The following is a 17,589-nucleotide window of genomic DNA, read 5'->3' as shown; positions in this document are numbered from 1 at the left end:
AATCAGCTGACTAATGGCTTATTACACGAGCTTATCACAGTTGATCAACCAGCCACTAACTATCCTTGCAGCAACAGTGAGGCCAGTGCTTGCCTGACCAGACAACTAGGCATAATCATTTGGCCAAGGTGACACTAGAACCTACCCATCATAATCATTAATAATGAGTTAAATAAATCCTTTGATATATGTTCATTTCCTATTTGCATGAGAGTCATGATTTCACCTTTTCCAAAAATTATCTTTTTAAATAATTAATAAATTAGTCACTAGGCTATTTAGCAAACTTTTTTTTAACTCACATGTGTCCAGTGGACAAGTTTCTGCAAGATCCTGCAGAAAACGTTTTAGTATCAAGTGACAAAATTCTTGGACTTAAATGGAAATAAGTTTGAAAAATCTTAACGCAAAAGGAAATCTTGCAGTAGCTGTGGAAAATAGTCCAGCAGTTTTCAAAAGGTTAAACACAGTTACCATATGACCTAGCAATTTCACTCCTACTGGTATATATACCCAAGAGAATTGAAAACATACATTCACATAAAAACTTGTGCAAGATAGGCCTAAGAGTCACCCCCAAGAGAGCCTCTTTTGTTGCTCAGATGTGGCCTCTCTCTCCAGCCAATATGATGAGCAGTCTCACCACCCTCCCCCTCTCTGCGTGGGACATGACTCCCAGGTGTGTGAACCTTCCTGGCAACGTGGGACAAAGATCCTGGAATGAGCTGAGACTCAGCATCAAAGGACTGAGAAAAACCCTAGAACGAGCTGAGAATTAACATCAAGAGACTGAGAGAACCTTCTCGACCAAAAGGGGGAAGAGTAAAATGAGACAAAGTGTCAATGGATGAGAGGTTCCAAACAGAGTCCAGAGGTTATCCTGGAGGTTATTCTTATGCATTAAGTACATATCACCTTGTTGTTCAAGATGTAGTGGAGAGGCTGGAGGGAATTGCCTGAAAATGTAGTGCTGTGTTCCAGTAGCCATGTTTCTTGATGATGATTGAACAATGATATAGCTTTCACAATGAGACTCTGTGAATGTGAAAACCTTATGTCTGATGCTCCTTTTAGCTACTATATCAACAGAAGAGTAGAACATATGGAATAAAAATAAATAATAGGGGGAACAAATGTTAAAAAAAATAAATAAACTTGTGCAAGAATGTTCAAAACAGCATTATTCATATTAGCCAAAAAGGGGAAACAACCCAATCATCATCAACTGATGAATAGATAAACAAAATGTGGTAAAGCCACAGAATGGAATATTTATTCAGCCATAAAAAAGGAATGTAAGTACTGATATCATTCAACATGGATGAATCTCAAAAACATTATGCTAAATGAAAGAAGCCAGAAAAAGGACTACTAAATATTGCATGATTTCATTTACATGAAATGTCTAAAACAGACAAATTGACAGAGATAAAAAGGTGATTAATGATTATCTAAGGATGAAGGGGTTGGAGAGAAAAGGGGAGGGATTGCAAGTAGATATGGGGTTTCTTTTGGGAATGATAAAAATTTTCTACAATATATTGTGGTAATGGTTGCACAACTCTGTGAGTATACCAAAACCAGTGAATTGCACACTTTAATTGTATGGTATATGAACTGTATCTCAATAAAGCTGTTTTTTAAAAACGTGTAAGACTTATTTGATCATCCCCAAGTGCCCTTTAGACATTTCCATTTGGATGTCCATCTCCTTATCATCTGAAACTCAATATATTCCAATTAACCATTGTCTTAATTTCCAACACAGACCCAGACATATCACTTGCTTATGAGGTGTATTTCCTTTAAGCATCATTTTCATGTCTTATCTTATTCAAAAATCTACAAAAATTCCTTCTTTCTACATGTCAAATAAAAGCTACACTCCCCTGCTAGGGGATGAAGGTTCTTTTTGAGTGGATCCAGTCTCTAACTTCTGCCTTCTATCTTGCAACACCAGCCCCTGAGTTCTTTTAGGAGCACACTGTCCTAGTTTTCTCCTTTTTCCTCTCATTCAAATTGCTTCCCATACTTAGTATAGCCTAACTTATCTAAATTCAACCCCTTTCTTAGAGTGTAATGCAAATTATTCTGCAGAAGTTTCTGTATTCAGTAATTACATCACCTACACTAATCTTCTCTGTCTAGCTAGATGAAAAATTCCTCAAATGTAAGAGCCAGTATTTTACTCTTTCAATTTAATAAACAAATACTTGTAGAAGGCCTACTATTTACAGGGTTTTGTTCATAGAGAAACACAAAAATGAGTAAAAGCTTCATAAAGTTATCAGAAGGGAAAATAAAAGTAGATGAAAAACTTGACATATCAAAAAAAACACTATAAGTTCTCAGAGGACTGAGAATTCCCATTTGGGTAGTATTAATCATAAGATGGCTTCACAAGAGAGCTGATGCATGTTCCCTGCTTATTTGAAATGGCTATTCTAAGAGTTAACTCACATAACGTACACAAAACCATTCTGTAAAATCCCATCCCCATGTTAAATAACTGTTTTATTTAAATTATGCAAATCCTAATCATCACAGATAACTGAGAACCAGAGACAATATTTAATTTTGTAAACATTAAACTTTATGTACTTTGTAATCTGTATAGAGTTTAAACTTACCATTTCCCCTCCACACTTCAGCTAAATGGCAACTGCCTTCTCCAGGTTCCTTGCAAAATTCTACAACATCTCGGCATGTTGTTTCTGGTGTTATAGGAACCTCTGTTAAAATCTGTTCATTATTGCTCAGGAACACGGTTAATATCATCTGTAAGAAAAGAGATTAAATTAAAGGTACACTTTAGTTCTGTTATCATAAAGAGATTAATCTGTAAATATTAAGTGACGCCTCACCTCTCCCCGGCAAAACACCACATCTACAGGTTTAATTTTGGGCAAACTAAAAAGTAAGAAAAGTCAGGAAAATTCCAAATGAGAAGAGTATTAGAAGGGAACTAGCACTACCAGATACCAAAACAGTATGATAGTAGAACAAAAATAGTCACATCAATGGGACAAATGATGAATCCAGAAACAGATCCATTGCATATGGAAAATGATAACAATATCTCAAAGTTGTGGAGGAAAAAAGATTATACAATGAATGACATTTGAACATTAAGATGCTCCTCTGAAAAAAAAAATTGGATTCATACCACACACTATACGATGGAAAAATTTCTACTCGATCAAATATTTAAATATGAATAGTAAAACTATAAGTGTTCTAGAATAAACACTAGGTAAATTCATTTATAATCTTGAAGTACAGAAGCCCTTTCTAACTATAACTCAAATAAGACACTATAAAAAAAGATTGATATATTCATTATGAGAACCTTTTATAAATGCAAAACACAAACTGGGAAAAATATTTGGGAACTCATATTACAAATAAATAATCACCCCACTATATAAAGAATGCCTAAAAATTGATAACAGAAACACCAATATGCCAGTATTAACAACAAAAAAAAAAGGTCAAAGAAACAAACTCATATATGACAGTAAAAGAAATACAAATGGCCCTTAAATGTGAAAATACATCACTATTTGAAAAACTAAAAGAAAATAATAATCCTGGGGAATTGGGGTAAGATGGCAGAGTTGGACGCTCCAAGAAATCAGTCCCTCAACCGTAACAACCAGAGATTAGAACCATCTGAATCAACTATTTTGAAAACCCAGAGATTAGGAGAACACTGTATACCATCCGGAGAATAGTGGGAGGAAATGGCTAGAAAATTATAGCAAATACTAATATATTGCTTTCCCACAGAAGTTATGGGTGCCCATTCCCAACTTCTGCTGTGGGCAGCACTAGGGTTTGGCCCCTGGTGTAGCTTACTGGTGCCAGAAGGGAACATAAAAATCCACTTCCCCAATATTCAGGGGTGTGGGGGGACAGGGGGAGGTTACAGTTCAATCACTGATGCTGTTTTTGATTTGCTACTTCAGATCACTGGGGTCCCAGCTCTAAGGGCAGCCACTGTCCCAACACAATCCAGACAAAGAAGGCAGAAAAGACCTATAGACCATAAGCTTCTTCAGACCTGCTGTGGACAGCTGAAGAGCTGCCTTGGTTGGGCAGGGGGCCAAGTCAAGAAAGTTCAGCTTCAGGGAGTAATGGAAAAAAGCTCTTGGTGCCTGTCTTGGTTTGAAACTGTCATGTACCCCTGAAAAGCCATGTTCTCTAATCCTAATTCAATGTTATTGGATGGGATCTTTTTTATTCTTTCCATAGAGATGTGGCCCACCCAATTGTGGGTGGTATCTTTTGATTAAGTGGTTTCCATGGAGATGCCTCTCCACCCATTAGAGGTGGAGTAATTTACTGGAGTCCTTTAAGAGGGAACCATTTTGGAAAAAGCTTTAGAGCCAACAGAACTGACAGAGTCCACACAGCCAGAGACCTTTGAAGATGAAGAGGGAAAATGCCCCTAGGGGAGCCTCATGAAATAAGAACTGGGAAAGAAAGCCAGCAGACTAGCCATGTGCCTTCCCAGCTGACGGAGGTATCCAGAAGGCAAAGACCCCAGCAGATGCCAGCCATGTGCATTCCCAGCTGACAGAGGTTTTCCAGACAACATTAGCCTTTCTTGAGTGAAGGTAACCTCTTGTTGGTGTCTTTATTTGCACATCTTCATCTTACATTTGAGCTGTAAACTTGAAACTTAATAAACTTGCTTTTTATTTTAAGTTGTTCCATTTCTGGTATATTGCTTTCTAGCAGCTTAACAAACCAAAACAGATTCTGGTACCAAAGAAGTGGGTCGCTGCTGTGGTTTGTAAATACCAAACATGCTGGGACAGCTTTTTAAACAGATAAAGGGAAGGTTCTGGAAGAGTTGTGAGGAGCTTGATGAAGAAGGCCCAAAATGCTTTGAAGACACTGGTGGTAAAAATATGGACTCTAAAGATACATCTCATAAGGCCTTAGACAGAAATGATGTATGTATTATTGCAAAATGGAAGGAGAGTGACCCTTGTTTTAACATGGCAAAGAATCTGGCAAAATGGACTACTGTTTTTGGATGAAAGGCAGATTTTAAGAGTTGGGATACTTAGCAGAAGAAATTTCCAAACTAAATGTGGAAAATGCACTCTGGCTGCTCCTTAAAGCTCATAGAAAAATGTGAAAGGAAAGAGCTAAGTTAAGAACTGAACTCTTGGGTACAAAGAAAACAGAAATTGTTGGTCTGGCAAACTTTGGGCTTCCTGAAAGGGAGACCCTAGAGAACAGTGCCCCACACGAGAATTTAATCCCATATGGAACAGGTCAGCCATTACAGGACAAGCAAGGACTGGAGATGGACTTATACAGGAGGATTTGTGGAAAGTCCTATTGTCTCATGGTTATGTTCCCTGCATACTACATAGAAAACCAACAAGAACATTGTGGGATCTGTATAAACGAAAACACTGCCAGTATGGACTAAAAGGGACAGAAAAGGAATAAAATGAAGGAATGATAACTTCAAAGGCAGAACCATGGAAGCTAAGGTTTGAAGCCAAGAAACGGCCCACCAGGAGAAAAGACCCACCCATACACTTGGGAGAGGGTTAGTTGTCCTGAAGGCAAAGGGCAGGCCTTCTGCCTAGATGTTCTGGAAGAGTTATGCTGCCTCAGACCTTGGAGAGGGTGGAGCATATTCCTTAAGGATTGGGGAGAGCCTCTCTGCCACCACCTTGTTCTGAGAAGAATGAGCGTGTGTCATGGGGATGGCAGAGAGCCAGGATGCTTCACTGATGCACCCAAGGTGGAGCCCAGAAAAAAATAATCTCCCCAGTGTCCCCCAAGGCTACATTTGGAGAGAACAAGGCCACTGTGTAGGCCCTTGGGAAGGGTAGGACTGCCGCTTTCTAAACCCCGGAGGATAAATGACTCTCAGATTTTGAAATCTAATGGAGTTTGTGCTTCAGGTTTCTGGAACTGTTTGGGTCCAGTGACCCCTGTGTTCCTTTCAATTTCTCCCTACAGAAATGGGAATAAGTATCCTATGACTGCCCCTCCTTTGTATACTGGAAGCAGATAGCTTGGTTTGAGTTTTACAGGTCCACAGACAGAGGAGAATTATGCCTTAGGACAGACAATGCCTGTAGCTGACTTTGATGAGATTTGGTACCATTTGTATTTGCATGCCTACTAAAATAGTTTAAGGATTTGTGATATTGTGATGGAATGAATGTATTTTGTATATGGAAAGAACATGTCTTTTGGGGATCTAGAGGATGGAATATGCTGGTTTGAAACTGTTGTGTACCCCAGAAAAGCCATGTTCTTCTATCCTAATTCAACAATGTTGGGTGGTGTTCTAGTTTGCTAGCTGTCAGAATGCAATATACCAGAATCAGAATGGCTTTTAAAAAGGGGAATTTCATAAGTTGCTAGTTTACAGTTCTAAGGCCGAGAAACTGTTCAATTAAAACAAGTTTATAGAAATGTCCAATCAAAGGTATCCAAGGAAAGATACCCTGGTTCAAGAAGGCCAATGATATTCAGGGTTTCTCTCTCATCTGGAAAGGCACATGGTGAACACAGTCAAAGTTTCTCACTTGGCTGGAAGGGTACATGGCGAGCAAGGCATCATCTGCTAGCTTTCTCTCCTAGCTTCCTATTTCATGAAGCTCTCAGGAGGCATTTTCCATCTTCATCTCCAAAGGTCACTGGCTAGTGGGCTCTCTGCTTCTTGTGGCTATGTCATTCTTCTCTGGCTCTCTCTCTGAATCTCTTTCATTCTCCAAAATGTTTCCTCTTTTATAGGACTCCAGAAACTTATCAAGACCCACCCAAAAGAGTGGAGACATGTTATCACCTAACTCAGCTTAACAACCACTCATGATTAAATCACACTCAAATGATCTAATTACACTTTCAAACATACAATACTGAATAGGGATTAGAAGAAACAGCTGCCTTTACAAAATGGGATTAGGATTAAAACATGGCTTTTCTAGGGGACATACATCCTTTCCAACTAGCACAGGTGGGATCTTTTTTATTGTTTCCATGGAGATGTGACCCACCCAATCCTGGATGGTAACTTTCGATTAAGTGGTTTCCATGGAGATATCTCTCTACCAATTCAAGGTGGGGTTACTTACTGGAGTCCTTTAAGAGGGAACCATTTTGAAAAAGTTTTAGAACTCATCAAGCTGGAACCTTTCAAGATGAAGAAGGAAAATGCCACTGGGGTAGCCTCATGAAAAAAGAAGCTGGAAAAGGAAGCTAGTAGATTTTCCCATGTGTCTCCCAGCTGACAGAGGTGTCCAGAAGCCAAACATCCCAGCAGACACCATCCACATGCCTTCTCAGCCGACAGAGGTGTTTCAGATGGCATCAGCCTTTCTTGAATGAAGGTAACCTCTTGTTGGCGCCTTAATTTGGACATTTTCATGGTCTTAGAGCTGTAAACTTGCAACTTATTAAATTATCTTTTTAAAAGCCATTCCATTTTCTGGTATATTGCTTTCCAGCAGTTTAACAAATCAAAACAGTGCCCTTCCTGGCCCTTCCCTCATCCTCTCCCCAGAGGAGAGTAGAACCAGCCAGCAGTACTTTTGTGGGTCTCTGGCTTTGTACAGGCTGGAAAAGACTGACTTCAGAAACTCATCTCTAAAGTGTCCTATCTCCCAAACTTTGCCTTCCAGACAAAAGCAGCTACAGATAAGAGAGTTGTGTAGGAAACAATTGAGGAGGACAACCAGGGGCAAAGGCTTACCTGCTTTAAGTTCTTCAGTGGAAATTCAAGAAGAGGGGGAAGATATGTTTTCAGGAAAGCAGAGAGGGTAAACTCCTGTAAACAGGGGAACTCATAAGTCCACTAGCAAGCACAAGCCCAGGACAAGACATAGACCCAGAAAAGACATTGAGGACCCTGCCCTTTGCATTTGCCTTAGCTGATCTTCTGATAGGAGGGCTAAGCTCTGATAGAGAACATTAGTCAATACACAGCTTATTTGCAAAGACAGTGAACAGTGTTTTTTTTTTGCTTATATTGTCACGTGGTTAAAACAAAAAAATCACACATCTCAGAGAAGAAATCTCAGAGTTTTTTTATAAAATATTAAGATGTACAAAAGGCTAGAAGACAAAGATACAAGAAATGATGATCCAGCCAAAGGAAAAGGATAAAAAAAATCCAGAAAACATCAACGAAAAGACCAAATTATGGGTATACCAGGTAAAGACTTTTAAAAAGAGATCATCAGAAAGTCTTCCTACCAACTGGGAATATGATTCCCAAAGTTGAGTCCAGCCCTGGCACCAAAGGATTAACAATGACTTGGACTAAAAGGGGGAAAAGAAATATAACAAAATAAGGTATCAGTGGCTAAGAAAGATCAAATGGGGTCAAGAGGCTATTATAGAGGCTACTCTTATGCAAGCTTCAGCTAGATATTGCTAACTGCCATGGTTTGCCATATCCCAACCAACATCAGTTCCATTAACCCTAAAGAACACCCAAGGCTCTAACTGAGTCTCTATGGAAATTTCATGTGCTAAGTTAACCTTCCTGAAACCTTTAATCTCCAGAGGGTTCCAAGGCCAAATAAGTCCTGAAACCCAGAGGAGGCTAGCCTCACTAATAATATCAACTAATTTCATTCCCCTATCCTATATTGTTGACATGAATTTTCAATATGAAAAAGTTAGAACGGGCATAGCCCAAAGACCTCTGTAGATTGGGAGTAGGCTCAAAGGAGAAGGAAGAATTACAACAGAGAGATAAAAATTAAACAAAAGAGCGTGACTGTTGAATCACTATAATTTCTTTTTTAGCTTCCAGTGTTTTTGGAGTAGCTAAAAGGAAAAACCTGAAAATGTGGAATGGTAACCCATACCAAACTTTGAAATCTTTTCTGTAGCTATTTGTTAAAATGTACTTTGAAAATTATTGCCTTTTTTGTATATATGTTATATATCACGATAAAAAACATTTTTAAAAAGGATCATTAATATGCACAAGGAGATGAAGGAAAATACAGAGCAAGAACTAAAGGAAAACAATGGATGAACAGCATGAGAATCTCAGTAAAAAGACAGAAACTATAAAAAGGGACCAAACTGAACAACTGGGGCTAAAAACCACAAAAACTAAAATGAAAAATTCTCAAGAAGAGTTTCAACAGCAGAATGGGGCAGGCAGAAGGAAGAATCAGTGAATTTGAAGACAAACAATTAAAATAAATCAAGCTGAGGAGCAGAAAGGAAAAAGAATTATAAAAAGTGAAAACTGTTGAAGTGACGCCTGTACACCATGAAGCATGTCAATATATGCACTACAAGAGTTCTAGAAGGAGAAGAAAGAGAGAAAAGCGAAGATGGAATATTCAAAGTAATCATGAGAAAGAACATCTCAAACTCAGCAAAAGACATGAATATGCACATCTAAGAAGCAAAGAAAACACCAAAGAGGATAAACATGAAGAAAAATACATCCCATCACATAGTGATCAAACTTTTGAATGCAAAGCACAGGGAGAGTTCTGAAAACTGCAAGAGAAAAGCAACATATTATGTACAAGGGAGTCCCAACTGGATTAAGTACTGATGTCTTATCAGACACTATGGAGGCAAGAATGCAGTCAGCTGAAATACTTAAAGTGCTGAAAGAAAGCAACTGCTGACCAAAAATTTTATACCAGTGAGACCTTCTTTCAAAAATGAGGGAGAGATTAAGACATTGCCAGATAAACAAAAACTGAGGGAGTTCATCTACAGTAGACCTGACCTAAAAACAATGCTAAAGGGAGTTCTTCAGACTGAGAGGGAAGAACCCAGACAGTAGTTCAAAGCAGCATAAAGAAATAAACACCTGTGGTAAAGGTAACCATTGGTGTAATTATAGATGTCAGTACTATTGTATTGTTTGGTATGTAACTCCACTTTATTACTTCCTACAAGTGCTAAACTGCAACATAAAAAGTAATGCTTGGAGAGGCTGGAGGGAACTGCCTGAAAATGTAGAGCTGTGTTCCAGTAGCCATGTTTCTTGATGATGACTGAATAATGATACAGCTTTCACAATGTGACTGTGTGACTGTGAAAACCTTGTGTCTGATGTTTCTTTTATCTAACTTGTCAACAGACGAGTAGAACATATGGAATAAAAATAAATAATAGGGGGAACAAATGTTAAAATAAATTTAGTTTGAAATGCTAGTGATCAATGAAAGGGAGGGGTAAGGGGTATGGTATGTATACATTTTTTTTCTTTTTTCATTTTATTTCTTTTTCTGAATAGATGCAAATGTTCCAAGAAATGATTATGATGATGAATATCCAACTATGTGATGATATTGTGAATTACTGATTATATATGTAGAGCAGAATGATCAAAATAGGAATGTTTGCATTCGCTTTGGGTTTTTTGGTATTAAAAAAAAAAATTTAAAAATTAAAAAAAAAAAACAAGTAATGCTACCCAGGGATGAGCCTGGCCCTAGCACAGTGGGATCAGCAATGCTATCCTGACCAAAGCAAGAGAAAGAAGCATAACAAAGTAGCAGTGGCTGAGAGAATTCAAATAGAGTTGAGAGGCTACACTGGAGGTCACTCTTATACATGCTTCAGGTAGACATTGCTACCTATCATAACTTGCCAAACCCCAACCAAAACCATTCCTGCCAATCCTAAAGAATATTTAGGGCATTATACAAGATTCTACAAAGGTTCCATGCACTAGGGTAACCTTCCAAAACCTACAACCTCCAGATGGGTCCCTGGACCAGATAAGTCCGGAAATGCAGAGGGGTCAGTCCTTCCACAACATTTACTAGTTCCATTCCCCTCTCCCACATTATCAAAAGCCCCTTCCAACAAGAAAAAGTTAGAATGGGCATAGCCCAAATACCCCTAAAGAGAAAGATTAAAGGTGATGATGGAGTTATACAGAGAAGGTAGGGTGTAACAAATGAATATGACTGCTGAATCATTATATTGATATTTCTTTTAGTCTCCAGTACCTTAGAGCAGCTAGAAATAAAAACCAGAAATTGTGAAATTGTAACCCATACCAAATTCTCAAATCTGTTCCACAACTAATAGTGCAATGCACTCTGAAATTTATTGCTTTTATGTATATATGTTAACAGAGAAGACAGGATTTAATAAATGAGTATGACTGCTAAATCATTATATTGATATTTCTGTTGGTCTCCTGCATCTTGGGGCAGGTAGAAGAAAAAATGAAAAATTGTGGAACTGTAACCCATACCAAACTTTAGGAGTTGTTCTATAATTACTTGTTACACATAAAAAAAAAATTAAAAAACCACTAAAACGCCAGCAAAAATAATCTTATTTTACTGATTCTAGATGGACTTCTTATTTACATTTTAACATCTTTGAAATAATGTATCTTACAACTGATGGCACACTACAATTTAATGGATATTGTTTTATTTTGTTTCTTAATGGTACATGTAAAACAGAGCTTAGTCATGTTTTACAGCGGATAAAACCAAATGGGATTAAGGGGACTAAAGAAGAAAAAAAGAAAATAGGTTAATATGCTTACCTTTCATAAAAGATTAATACACTGGTTACCTATAGTTAGAAAACGAAACCAAGATTTTTACTATATATGGAAACAAATTTAGCACATGATGGGGAGATGCCCTACTTATACCTTCCCCAGACTATCCCTTCTGCCTAGACAAATCATGCCAACCTACTCTGCTAACCTCTCCTGCTCCTTCGTGATCATGCACAAACATTGCCCTCTTCCAGCAGCATTTCCAGACACCACCCACTGCCCGCCATCCTGATCCCAGTATGAGGTAAGTCTCCTCTTCCATACTCTTAAGACAGACTGGGGCTGTCTGGACCACACCCATCACACTTAATGACCAAATGGTTTTCTTGGCTGTGTCCTTTAATGCAACAGCATTTGTGACTCACAACAGTGAGTTGTGACCCATTAGCTCCTCTTGAAATTATCTAAGTGTATCATACCTACACGTTCCTTAAATTCAAAAAAGTCTGAAAAATAAAAAACAAAACAAAACAAAACAGAAATAAACCATCAGCTCACTATGGTGGTTTGGAGTTGTACACTTCAGAAAAAAAATATGTTCTTAAAGTTAATCCATTCTTGTGGGAGTGAACCCATTGTCCGTTAGGACCCTTTGATGAGGTGACTTCATTTAAGACTTGGCCCAGCTGAATATACATAGTGTACTGAAGGCCTTTGTTCTAGTTTGCTAGCTGCCAGAATGCAACATACCAGAAAAGGAATGACTTTTTATAAGGGGGAATTTAATAAGTTACAAGTTTACAGTTCTAAGGATGAGAAAATGTCTGTTAAAGCAAGTCTATAGAATTATCCAATCTAAGGCATCCAGGTAAAGGTACCTTGATTCAAGAAGCCTATGAAGTTCAGGGTTTCTCTCTCAAGTGGAAAGGCACATGGCAAACATGGTCAGGGTTTCTCTCTCATCTGGAATGGCACGTAGCAAACACAACGTCATCTGCTAGCTTTCTCTCCTGGCTTCCTGATTCATGAAGCACCCTGGGAGACATTTTTCTTCTTCATCTCCAAAGGTCGATAACTGGTAGAATCTCTGCTTCTTGTGGCTATGTCATTCTGTTCTCTCAGAAATTCTTTTCCTCCGAAACATTTCCTCTTTTATAGGATTCCAGTAAACTAATCAAGACCCACCCAAATGGGTGGAGACACGTCTCCACCTAATCCAGTTTAACAACCACTCTTGATTGAATCATATCTCCAGGGAGATGCTCTAATTACAGTTTTAAACATACAGTACTGAATAGGGATTAGAAGAAACGGCTGCGTTTATAAAATGGGATTAGGATTAAAATATGGCTTTTCTAGGATACATAAACATTTTCAAACTGGCACAGCCTTATAAGGGAAAGTCACAGAGAGAAAGCCAGAGACAGCAGCCAGAAGCAGAAAGCCAATAGAACCCGGGAAGAGAAGGGAGACCAGGCAAGGCCACCAGGTCACAGAGAAGCCAAGGGCCAAGGATCGCTGGCAGCCAGTACCAAAAGGCCAGTCTTCTGGGAGAAAGCATCATCTTGATAGCTCCTTGATTCTGAACCTCTCCTAGCCTCAAAACTGTAAGCCAATAAATTCCCATTGTGTAAACAATGCATTGCATGGTATTTGATTTAGCAATGAGGAAAGTAAAACACTCACTGAGGGCAGGACTTATGTTCTCTAATTCACTGCCTGAATACAATGTTAGACACATAGGTGGTGCTCAGTATAAAAGAAGGATGGGGGAAAGGCAGGCAGCTCGACAATCACATAACCATATCAAATAATTTAAGAGAGCAATTTATTCTTCCTTTCAAGAATGTTTGAGTTTTACATATAGAAAATAGGTTGGAATAAAATATTCATTAATTTAAGCAATGTGCACAGCGACTTTAACATTTTTATAAATGAGATATTTAAAATGACATGGTTGTTCCAAGGAAAGCAAAGAACAAATTAAGGCTTATAAACTATTAAAAATAGGAACTATCATATAATCAAAAAGACAGATAACATTGGTGAGGATGTGGAGAAACTGGAGCTCTCGTACATTGCTGGTGGAAATGTAAAATGATGTGGCCATTTTCAAAAACAGTTCTGCAGTTTCTAAAAATGTTAAACATACTGTTACCATACAACGCAGAATTCCACTCCTAGAAATCAAAACATCCACACAAAGTCTGGCATGCAAATGCTGGCAGCAGCATTATTCTTAACAGCCCAAAGCAGAAACAACCCCAGTATCTATCAACTGGTGAATGGATAAACAAAATGTTGTAGATCCATGCATGGAATATTATTTGGCAATAAAAAGGGATAAAGTACAGATACATGCCACAGCACAGATGAATCTGAAGGCACTACTAAGTGAAACATGCCAAAGACCACATTTCATATGATTCCATTTATATGAAATGTCCAGAATAGACAAAAAGTAGATTTAGTGGTTGTCTGGGTTTTGCAGTGGGAATGGGGAATGAATGGAAATAGCCACAAAATTTCTTTTTGGGGTGATGGAAATGTTCTAAAATTCTATCGTAGTGATGTTTTCACAACTCTATAAATTACTAAAGATCACTGACTTGCTCACATAATATGGATACATTTTATTGTATATAAATTATAGACTGGGCAATGCAACCATGGCTCAGTGGCAGAATTCTCGCCTGCCATTCCAGAGACCCAGGTTCGATTCCTGGTGCCTGACCATGCAATAAATAAATAAATAAATAAATAAATAATAATAAAATAAATTATAGACCAACAATAAAGCTATTTTTTTAAAGTAGGAACTATACACCTCCAGAAAAGAAAATAAGAAACTCTACCTGTGTGGTATAAAGGACCCTGAATAAAAACTCAAGTACTCGCTATAGCTCTGTCCCTGATCTTGCTGTGGGTAGTGGGGAGACCTGCTTCCTCCTCCATCTCTGGGTCTGTTTCTCACTAGCAGCTTGGTAAAATACAGATGAGATACCCTTAAGGACAACAGTTCTCAAAATTTCCTGATGCTAACCTATTTAGGTACAGCATAGAAAAGGAACTCATTTATAACAAAAAATAATTGAGGAGAATGAGATAATAAAAGCTATACCAAATTTTAATAAATTATAAAAGTTTTCTTGGCAGATTATGAGTAAGTAGCTCATAAAAGCCATAGAAAGTATCAGCTGGGATTGGATTGGAGGACATCAGGAAGACCTTTTCAGCTTTCCAGCAGGCTGTGTGCCCCAATATGATAATCTATGTTAAACTCCCTTCCATCCCTAACACACTGCAGATATACTCACCAATTTATAATCTCAGAATCTTAGGGCTGTACAGAAAATTAACTCTAAGAAATCACCTTGAATGCTTTATCCCAATTCCCTGAATCCTGGGAATCAGCCACTAAAAGACTAAAAAATATATGTGGGAGCCCTTACCTACTCATACAGAAGAAGGAGCATAAAATAAGAAAGACTTGGAAGGTATCCTTGACTCCTTTCTCTCTTGTATTCCGCAAACAATGCATTAATCAGTTCTGTTGACTCTAACATCAAAATATATCTAGAATCTGACCACTTGTCTTCAGTACTATTATCCTAATCTAAGCCATCAGCCCTCAAACTGTCACTTGCACAAGCACCCTAAATGATCTCTCTTCCCAACCTTGCCTCTTACCATTTCTCCACTCAAACTCCCCAATGGCTTCCTACATCTCTCAGAATAAAATCCAAAGCTGTAATTACTGCCCACCAGGCCCTATGTGACCTTGCAACGTACAAGCATTCACATCTCTCTGATCTTACCTATTACCACATGGCCCTTTGTGCCTCTGCTCAAGTTACATGGGCCTTTTCACTGTTTCTCCAGCACAGCAAGTCCACTCCTGCCTCAGAGCCTCTGCTCTGGCTGTTCTCTACCTAGACCACTCTTCACCCAGACACTAACATGGCGACATCCCTAACTTCTTTCTGTCTTCTTTTCAAACGTCACCTTATCAAGGAAGCCTTCCCTAACAGAAATAGCACCATGTCTGTGAGGGAGCTATTACTCTCTATCCTCTTACTCTGTTTTATTCTTTACTTCTTAGCACCCACTACTACCTGATCTATTTTTATCTTTATTTGCCTAACCTCTGTCTCCTCCTACAACATAAGTTCTCTGAAGCGCTGCTCTATCACCAGAGCTTGCAACAATGCCCAACACAGAGTAGGCACTCAAAAAATTATGGCAATTATATATGAAATATCTTCTTGCAGTAGACTGAGTCATGAAGGGTAGGTACCTATGTTTGTTCTCATCTTCACAGTATGTAGAGAAAAAGACTGCCAATATTTTTGCCCCTTCTATCAGAGCATTAGACCACATCAGAGAGAGGGAAAAAAGAACTCTTTAAAAATGTTGGTGTAAAAATCAGGAATCCTGTATACATATATGTGATATTTGGCAGATTTCATTAAAATCTAGAGATCGCTGAACATCCTTTGCTTAAAGCTGTTCCTCTTTCCACAAGGTGGCACTACAGGATTAACAAGAAGTAAGCTTTTCTCCTACTCAATTTTGGAAAAAGAATTAAAGCCAAAGAAAATGGAAGTATAATTTAGTAAGATCACATTACATTTAATTTCCATAATTTTGAATTTGTACTATTTCAGAAAAAAATAGACTTGACCTTTGGTAAGCAATGAAAAATTGTTTCTAAATAAATGCGTGGTATAAGACTCATATAAGACAGGGTCACATTTAACCCCTAAGTAAAGTTTTATTTAAATATTTGAGATGCATCTACTTACTGTTAAATATTCAGTAAATCAGATTCTTTATAACCTTTCAATTCTGTTAGTTTAGTTCAAGTCATTGTTTTTATTTGTCTTAATATTTTAAAATACATATTCCATTATATAGTATGAGAATAAAATTGTGAAAATATACATATTCCAGTAAAGGATGTTGGTTGATGGTATACAACATGGTGAATATAATGACATCACTGAATTCTAAGCCTGAAAGTGGTTAAAATGGAAAAGGTTATTTTGTAATATGAGAACATAATAAAAATACAAAATTTAAGAATACATATACATTTTATGAGTGTATATGTGTGTGTATATGTGTATTCCATTATTCAAAAATTACTTTTCACAAATTTGAAAAGGTGAAATCTGGTTATACATGATTCCTAGAAATACAAAATAGACATCTAGCTTTCCTTAACCTTTTACCTAATCCCTTCAGGATTTAAAAGTTTGTGCATTTTGAGGAAAACTGTCTAAAATCTTGGAGAAATGTGAACTTTGTGAGGTTTTCCATAATGTCTAGATATGCCATTACTGTAGGGTATTGAAGTAATGCAACTGACCAAATGCAATATATTCACTAAAATGTAAAGAAACCTCTAGAATAGAAAAATGGCAAAATCTGTATTGATACCACTGCCCATCAGTGTTGGGAAGCACAGTTTAAAGTGATAGCTGGGTCACTGGCATTGTCCATGTGAACATTAGGGAGGCAGGTTGTGACTTACTAGTGGGTTGGTAAAGTCAATGTAGCACTTCAGGACCAGTTTCTTTCTTCTTTTTTATTTTAATAGAATAGAACTGAACAAAATAAAACAGTACACTGCTCATAGTAAGGGTAACTGTTGTCTCTTGAGAGTTTTGGATGGACAGACAGACAGACGGACGGGGTTAGGTAGCTAAGTAGGTACCCATGAAACCCACCGAGACTTTCACAAAACCACTGTGCTAGAAGAAAAACCATCCCCTCACCATTTATCAGGTGCTCATTACTAGGCACTGGTGAGATGCACTTTGCACATTCTTAATTCTCACACTGAAACTGCGAGGTAAGTCTTACTTTCTGTTTTACAGATTAGGGAAATGTGGCTCAGAGAAGTTAAATTTGTATTCCAGGTCACTGAGTGAGTAAATGCCAGAGCCAGGATTTAACTCTGGTCTACCTCCAAAGCTTACACTTTGAACCACTACTCTATCAACACTATTCTAAACTGCTTCAAAATAAAAAAGGCAAGACAATAATACCTCCCAATTACAATAATTAAATCTTCCCAATTAAACAGGTTTTAT

At 37.9% G+C, this 17,589-nt stretch overlaps 1 protein-coding gene across 9 annotated transcripts in view; it reads right to left on the bottom strand.

The window, feature by feature from the left end:
* The window catches only part of PPP1R13B (protein phosphatase 1 regulatory subunit 13B), a 139,745-nt gene that overhangs the window by 83,691 nt on the left and 38,465 nt on the right, over positions 1 to 17,589 (bottom strand). For all 9 annotated transcript variants that reach the window (XM_077128407.1, XM_077128409.1, XM_077128410.1 and 6 more), the window contains exon 2: positions 2,631 to 2,778. In XM_077128407.1, the coding sequence (XP_076984522.1) occupies positions 2,631 to 2,778 (148 nt within the window). The remainder of the gene's footprint in view (positions 1 to 2,630; positions 2,779 to 17,589) is intronic.

This window comes from Tamandua tetradactyla, chromosome 14 (assembly GCF_023851605.1).
Source record: "Tamandua tetradactyla isolate mTamTet1 chromosome 14, mTamTet1.pri, whole genome shotgun sequence".
NCBI classification, from domain to species: Eukaryota; Metazoa; Chordata; class Mammalia; order Pilosa; family Myrmecophagidae; genus Tamandua; species Tamandua tetradactyla.
Note: the sequence above shows the minus strand (reverse complement) of the source record. Positions and strands in the feature narration are given on the sequence as shown.